Source organism: Triticum urartu, chromosome 6A, assembly GCF_056163025.1.
Source record: "Triticum urartu cultivar PI428250 chromosome 6A, HENAU_Tu73, whole genome shotgun sequence".
NCBI lineage: Eukaryota > Viridiplantae > Streptophyta > Magnoliopsida > Poales > Poaceae > Triticum > Triticum urartu.
The window spans coordinates 603,455,167-603,463,049 of record NC_141878.1 but is presented as its reverse complement, the minus strand read 5'-3'; the positions used below and the strand labels follow the sequence as shown (position 1 = coordinate 603,463,049).

The 7,883-nt window shown below is 48.0% G+C and overlaps 1 protein-coding gene across 1 annotated transcript; it reads left to right on the top strand.

Annotated features, from left to right (window-relative positions):
* The first annotated feature begins 595 nt into the window (after window positions 1-595).
* Window positions 596-4,133, top strand: LOC125517103 (inactive leucine-rich repeat receptor-like serine/threonine-protein kinase At1g60630). Its single transcript, XM_087531065.1, has 2 exons — window positions 596-736; window positions 3,687-4,133. Exons 1-2 carry the CDS (start codon window positions 596-598, stop codon window positions 4,131-4,133), a joined length of 588 nt encoding a protein of 195 aa, XP_087387191.1.
* The last annotated feature ends 3,750 nt before the right edge of the window (window positions 4,134-7,883 follow it).

The following is a 7,883-nucleotide window of genomic DNA, read 5'->3' as shown; positions in this document are numbered from 1 at the left end:
TTGAGCATCTTCGTTTTTGCTGGAACCAGTGCCCCAATTAGCTGGAACCAGCTCCTGGATGTGCTACAAGGTCGACGCATTGTCGGAGGGCTGCATCCAACATCGTTTGACGCGGGGAGCTGCAACCGGCGACTGGGGGGAGCTGCAAGAGGGGGGTGCCTGTTTTTTTCCTGATGCGTCTTTTTTTGCTAAATTTTTGTTCTTTGCTGGAACCGATGTATTGTTTTGCTGGAACTGAGAATTTTTTTGCTTCACCGGCATTTGTTTTTGATGCATAGGAGTTTGATGCATACGAGAGGTTGCATCGTGCTGGAACCAAGTCCCAATTTTGCTGGAACCATGTCCCAATTTTGCTGGAACCGACATTTGTTTTTGATGCATTTGTTTTACTCGATGCAGAGTTGCATCGACTTTTTTTTGGCGGCGAGATGCGACGGCGACGAGCTGCAACCGATGAAGACGGCGACCTACCAGGAGCGAGACTCTGAGTGCGACCGGTGAAGAAATTTTGCCGCGACCCACAATGGAGATGCTTCAACAAGCGACATTGCAGCAACGGCGATGGCGAGCCGCGGTGATGTACGACAGTGGGGGCATGGCCGGTGGCCGGAGAGGATTGTCGCGGACCGCAGAGACAACGGCGCTGCACATCTGGGCCTGCAACTGCCATGAGGATTTGGGGGAAGAAAATGGATCTGAGATGGTTGCGGGGGTGGAGGACAGATGCGATCCAACGGTGTGTGTGTGTATTAAATCGTATGGCCACGCGGGGACCGGCCGAAAGTTTGGGCCGGTCGACCGGCGCCTATTACTGCCCATCATTTTAACTGGCCGGTAGATTCCATGTCTGAGATGCTGCAAGATCGGTTGACATAAGGCCAACTCCACCGCGTGACCCCATCCTGTCCGCGCGCGTCCGTTTGGAGTAAAACGGACGAACTAGACGGTCCAACGCGCGGGCGCAAATGGAGTTTGGTCTATTTTCTGTCCGCTTTCGACCCATCCCTGGCCCAAGTTTGCGCTGCTTTTTGGATGAAACGGACAGCACGCGGTCGCGCGGGGCGTCTGTGCGTGTCCTCCCCTGGCCCGCCCGTCGGTGGCACATGGACGCCTTTTTCTATCCATCCCCTCCCTCCCTCCGGCCGCACGCCCTTCATTCTTCTCCACTCTTCCCCACTCTTCCCTCGCCACCGCCGCCACTGCCATTGTAGCTGTGCAGCTCGGACGCGCGCTCGCCCAGCCCCTTCCCTGTTAGGGAACGTAGTAATTTCAAAAAAATTCCTACGCACACGCAAGATCATGGTGATTGATACGTCCATTTTGCATCATGCTTTTATATCGATATTTATTGCATTATGGGTTGTTATTACACATTATGTCATAATACTTATGCCTATTCTCTCTTATTTTACAAGGTTTCCATAAAGAGGGAGAATGCCGGCAGCTGGGATTCTTGGCTGGAAAAGGAGCAAATATTAGAGACCTATTCTGCACAGCTCCAAAAGTCCCGAAACTTCACGGAAGACGTTTTCAGAATATATAAAAAATACTCCGCGGAAGAAGTTCACCAGGGGGCCACACCCTGCCCACGAGGGTGGGGGGCGCGCCCTACCCCCCTGGGCGCGCCCCCTACCTCGTGGGCCCCCTGATGGCCCTCCGGTGGCCATCTTCCGCTATATGAAGTCTTTTGATGGGAAAAAAAATAAGAAGCCATCTTCTCGGACGAAACTTCGCCGTCATGAGGCGGAACCAATCTAGGGCTCTGGCGGAGCTGTTCTGCCGGGGAAACTTCCCTCCGAGAGGGGGAAGTCATCGCCATCGTCATCACCAACGCTCCTCTCATCGGGAGAGGGCACTCTCCATCAACATCTTCATCGGCACAATCTCCTCTCAAAACCCTAGTTCATCTCTTGTATCCAAATCTTGTCTCCAAGTCCGGGATTGGTGCTAGTAGGTTGCTAGTAGTGTTAATTACTCCTTGTAGTTGATGCTAGTTGGTTTAATTGGTGGAAGATCATATGTTCAGATCATATATGCATATTAATACCCCTCTGATTATGAACATGTTTATGCTTTGTGAGTAGTTACGGTTGTTCCTGAGGACATGAGAGAAGTCTTGCTATTAGTAGTCATGTGAATTTGGTATTCGTTCGATATTTTGATGAGGTGTATGTTGTCTCTCCTCTAGTGGTGTTATGTGAACGTCGACTACATGACACTTCAACATTATTTGGGCCTAGAGGAAGGCATTGGGAAGTAATCAGTAGATGATGGGTTGCTAGAGTGACAGAAGCTTAAACCCTAGTTTATGCGTTGCTTCGTAAGGGGCTGATTTGGATCCATATGTTTCATGCTATGTTTAGGTTTACCTTAATACTTTTGTTGTAGTTGCGGATGCTTGCAATAAGGGTTAATCATAAGTGGGATACTTGTCCAAGTAAGGACAGTACCCAAGCACCGGTCCACCCACATACCAAATTATCAAAGTAACGAACGCGAATCATATGAGCGTGATGAAAACTAGCTTGATGATATTCCCATGTGTCCTCGGGAGCACTTTTCTCTATATAAGAGTTTGTCCAGACTTGTCCTTTGCTACAAAAAGGATTGAGCCACCTTGCTGCACCTTATTTACTTTTGTTACTTGTTGCTCGTTACAAATTATCCTATCACAAAACTATATGTTACCACTTATTTCAGTACTTGCAGAGAATACCTTGTTGGAAACCGCTTATCATTTCCTTCTGCTCCTCGTTGGGTTCGACACTCTTACTTATCGAAAGGACTACGATAGATCCCCTATACTTGTGGGTCATCAAGACTCTTTTCTGGCGCCGTTGCCGGGAAGTGAAGCGCTTTTGGTAGGTGAAATTTGGTAAGGAAAAATTTATATAGTGTGCTGAAATTTACTGTCACTTGTTACTATGGAAAGTAATCCTCTGAGGGGCTTGTTCGGTGTATCTTCACCCCGACCAGTAGAGCAAAGAGTTGCTCCTCAACCTACTGAACCTACTGAAAATGAAAATGTTTGCTTTGAAATTTCTTTGGGTATGATAGAAAAACTGCTAGCTAATCCCTTTTTAGGAGATGAAACAAAACATCCTGATGAGCATATAATATATGTGGATGAAGTTTGTGGATTATTTAAGCTTACAGGTGTACCCGAAGATGTTGTTAAGAAGAAGGTCTTCCCTTTATCTTTGAAGGGAGATGCATCGACATGGTATAGGCTATTTGATGATATGGGGTCTTGGAATTACAAACGATTGAAATTGGAATTTTATCAGAAGTTTTATCCTATGCATTTTGTTCATCGTGATCGCAATTATATATATAATTTTTGGCCTCGCGAAGGAGAAAGCATCGCTCAAGCTTGGGGGAGGCTTAAATCAATGTTGTATTCATGCCCCAATCATGAGCTCTCAAGAGAGATGATTATTCAAAATTTATATGCTTGTTTTTCTGATAACAATCGCATCATGCTCGATACTTTTTGTGTTGGCTTTTTTATGATGAAGACTATTGAATTCAAATAAGATTTATTGGAAAGAATTAAACGCATGAGGTTGGGGCCCATGCACGAATGTTGTTGACGCGGCCTGTCCAAACGAGGCACCCAGATTGATTAGTTAAGGCATGCAACTTAATGAGCATCCTCGTGCTCCTGCTGACCAAGATCCTCCTAGCTCTCCAACGTCCTCCTCGGCCCCGACTTTGAGTCCTGCCTCACCGACTACGGCCTCGTCCCCGCCCTCCACGCCACCGGCATCGACGCATCCTCCACATCCCTTCTCTACCGGGCCCCGGATAGCCCCTCCTCCTCCTCCTTCACGGCCGCGTCCGACGTGTACAACTTTGGCGTGCTCCTGCTGGAGCTGCTCACGGGCCGCGCGCCGTTCCCAGACCTCCTGGACCAGCGCGGCGGCGGTGGTGGTGCCAACGAGGTGACCGCATGGGTGCGCGACGCATGCGAGGAGGAGATGTCCATCAAGTCGGGCAGCGAGTCGGCTGCGTCCGACGCAGCCGGCCCCGTCGAGGAGAAGCTGGGCGCGCTGGTTGGCGTGGCGGCGGCGTGCGTGGCTGCGGACCCGGCGCGCGCCGGGCACGGCCGAGGTGCTGCGGATGGTGCGTGAGGCGCGTGCCGTGGCCATGTCCTCGTCCGACAGGAGCGACCACTCGCCCGCGCGCTGGTCCAACGCCGTCATCGTGGGCGCGCCGGGGCCGTCGACGGGCTGACAGTCTGGTTAGCGTCTTCAGTTTCATCGATCGGAGGATCGATCGAGCTGGATATATACATTGGTTGATTCGGATGAGATCGTCTCGATCTCCAGCTAGCGAGCTAGATAGGATTTTATTTGGTTGGTTTGATCAATCGTCGGATTTGTAGATCACTAGCTTTGAATTTGAAATGCACCATTGATCATCATATACTCTTTCCCTCCCATAATATAAAAACGCTTTTTAAATTTAAAAAGCGTTTTTATATTATGAGACGGAGGGAGGGAGTAGTTAATTTCTTACTTGTTTGTCTTATCAGATTCAGCCATGGAAGTAGATAGAAAGATACAAAATCCTCCTCTAAGAACACGACTACATGGCAAAGCCCTTGACAAAATCCAATTGAGGCAAATAATATGGCGTCGGAAAGCTTATGAAAATGCGCTACCCTTTTATGTTTACATAATCATCAACACCAATATCTCTAAATTGCAGCAGTAACAACCACTTGAACTTCTGTCCAAAAAATTTCTGGACTAGTACAACCTAGAGAATCAACAGCTCAGCGCCACATTACGCAACTTCTTCTGCGAAGAGGGGAAGTTCGAGGCTACGGTAGGGAGAGGAGGATGGACACACTAGAGCATGAGAGATAATTTGGAGTACCTCACCGGAGCATCGGAGAGCGACGACGGCTTGCTTCCTTTGGCCCTAGGTGGTCGACATCCTGTTGAGGATGAGGGGCTCCAGCAGGGCTCAACGCAGAGGAGGAGACGACATCCAGCAGCCCACCATGGATGCAAGTGGCGGCGGCATGGGATGCTGGTGGGGGGACGGCCCTGGTTGCTGTTGGGGCCCGGCGATGCGCTGTGCGGGGCGGCGCAGACGGCGAGGTGGAGATGGGATCTGGCCGGCTTCGGCCGGATCCATATGTGGCTGCGCTCGGCGGCGACCTGCATCGGGCGGCGGCGCTCAGGGTTGGTGGAGGGGCGCGTGCAGGGGGTTGGCTTCAGGGATGCTGAAGCCCCTCGTCGGCGCGGGTCTCTGGTGGGGGACGACGGCGGCGGCACAGGTTCCTGGTGGGGAACGACGGCGGCGGCGCGGGTTCCTGGTGCGAGAGGGCGTTGAAAGCGATGGGGGCAAGTTCGTCGAGTTGGGGTGGGCCGTTCGGAGGAGTGTAACGGGCCGGTCAGATTTACTCTTTTTGCATGTTTGGGAGTTCCGTAACAGCCAATCGCCCCTATATAGCGCATTATGATCAGAATAGCTATTCTGATTCAGGGATCAGAATAGTGTTACTCTCTCTCTCTCTATATATATATATGTGTGTGTGTGTGTCATACACTCGTCTCTACGAACGAGGACATGCACATCCTACTTCTATGAGCATCTTCGAGGGACTGGGAAAAAAGCAACATGGTTTGTTACAATGGATATGCATGGAAACATCTAGTCCCGCGAATGAGAACGAGGATGGCGTGTGAGACACATTGCTCAGTGATGTCCGTTTCTGATCTCAAGGCGGCGAGCATGCTCGTCTACCACCACAATTCGTTTCCGCGAATGAGAATGAGGAAGTATAAATGTGGCAGCCACCGGGGTTCATTGATCCTAGTCGTCCTCATCACTTGTATCGTTTGGACAAAGCATTATATAGCCTGAAGCAGGGTGTCTGTCATACTCGTCTTGCCTAAGGTTTTCATGCTCATGGCTTTGTTCCATGTACAGCTGATACATTACTCCTTATACAACACCCGAGGTTACTATATAACTTCTGGGTTATGTTGATGATATCATTCTTGTCAGTTCTTCAGACGTTGTTGTTGATGGACTTCTCTCAACTCTTTAGTTCTGATTTTGTTGTCAAGGACCTCAACAAGCTTCATTTTTTCTGGGTTAGGAGATCACTCATACCACTACTTTCCCAACGACAGCCTCTTCTCCCTTGTCCACGGTCAGTCCGGATGCTATTTCGCAGTCAGTCCATTACCCAATTGCCATACTCTTCCTTGTGGATATGTGCCATTGCCATGCTTTGCTCTTTTCGCTCAAACAATTAGTTTGTCCCGACATATCATCCTCTTTTCAGCTCAATTTCTCATGCCCGTTCACCTATCCATCCATGTTTAGGAGCAAAATAATAATAATTTGCACCCCCTAATTTGTCATGAAAACACAAAACAGTTTATTACTAGCTAGGAGCGTTCATTCATATCGACACTGAAGTGCACACACATCCTGCCCGTGCCCATGAACCAACCAACCAAATGGGAAAGGAAGAAGATGTTTTTTCTCTCCTCTTGGCAAGCACGGGGGAAGCATGCATGCAGCAGTTGCACATCCGCCCATCTCTTCTTTCTTGTTGGGTAGCCATTCATTCCATAGCTGGCTTGTTGGTGCTACGTGCCACTTTGGTATGCGCAAGCCTTCATGCGCGTGCTTCACCTATACCTACAAGTGTAAATAAAAAGCTTGTGTACTCCTACTGGTTTATAACAAGTGTACTGGGAGTAGAGGTGGCAGGCGGGGCATGTGACATGGATTCATGGCGCAACCACTTTATCAGTAATAATTCATGCTGCAAGTCCCTCCCACACGAAGAGGAGTGGTAGGACAAGATGAGCAGTAACAATTCATCATGCAATAGTGGTGGTATGGTAGATCCCACGGCACAGAAAGTTCACGTGGAAGCATGCGGGGCCTGTGAAATGATACGAGAGAAAAACAAACTTGAGCAATCGATTCCCAAGGAGTGGTACAGGCTACTTGAGATTGAGGAGAAGAAGATACTATGTTGCTCCTGCTAAATTCTTCAGGCATACTCATTTTTTCTTTTCTCAAGCTGCTGGGTTGGTAACAGTAGCAATGATCAGATTCAGACAATAATGTGTTGTCCTTGTCCATGCACTGAGATGAGGTGAGGTGAGGTTAGGGCCCATGCACGAATGATGTTGACGCGGCCTGTCCAAACGAGGCACCCAGATTGATTAGTTAAGGCAGACGACTTAATGAGCATCGTCGTGCTCCCGCTGACCAAGATCCTCCTGCATGAAGATCGCCGAGGACATCGTCGCCAGCATGAATATTAATCAAGCATTTGAAAATAATGTTGACCATGTATTAAAGAATGTTAATTTGCTATTTGGAAAATGTTAATTAAGCATTTGAAAAATATTAAATGTGTCTAGACAAACTGTTGACCATAAATGTTAATCTTGTATATGAAAAATGTTAAATGTGTATTAGAAAAATGTATTAAATATATAACAAAGATGTGTATAAAAAACAATGAAAACCCGAGGAAAAACAAAAGAAAACCGAGGAAAGAACCAAACAAAACTGAGAAAAAAATGAAGAAAAGGAAAAGCTAGTAAAAACTGAGAAATAAACAAAGAAAACTGTAGAACAAAGAAAGAAAATAAAACAGGCAATGAAAACCCAGAAAGAAACAAAAAAAAGTAAAAACAAAGAAAGAAACGAAGAAAACCCGATCAAGAAAAGGAAAAATAGAAACAAAATAAAACCCGGAAGACCCTTGTGAAAACCCACCCCTTTTCCCTTCAAGTAGGTCGCGCCCTACTAACAAAACAAGAACCACCTAGGTTTTTTTTTTGAGAAGGACAAGAACCACCTAGGTGACGCATTGGCCAGCGGGTTACGCGCCC

Excerpts from the sequence above, each read along its gene's own strand:
- LOC125517103 (XM_087531065.1), top strand. The coding sequence starts at position 596 with ATGGCCGGTGGCCGGAGAGGATTGTCGCGGACCGCAGAGACAACGGCG. Across the intron at positions 737-3,686 it reads AGGACAGATGCGATCCAACG|CTCTCCAACGTCCTCCTCGG; the intron begins GTGTGTGTGTGT and ends AGATCCTCCTAG.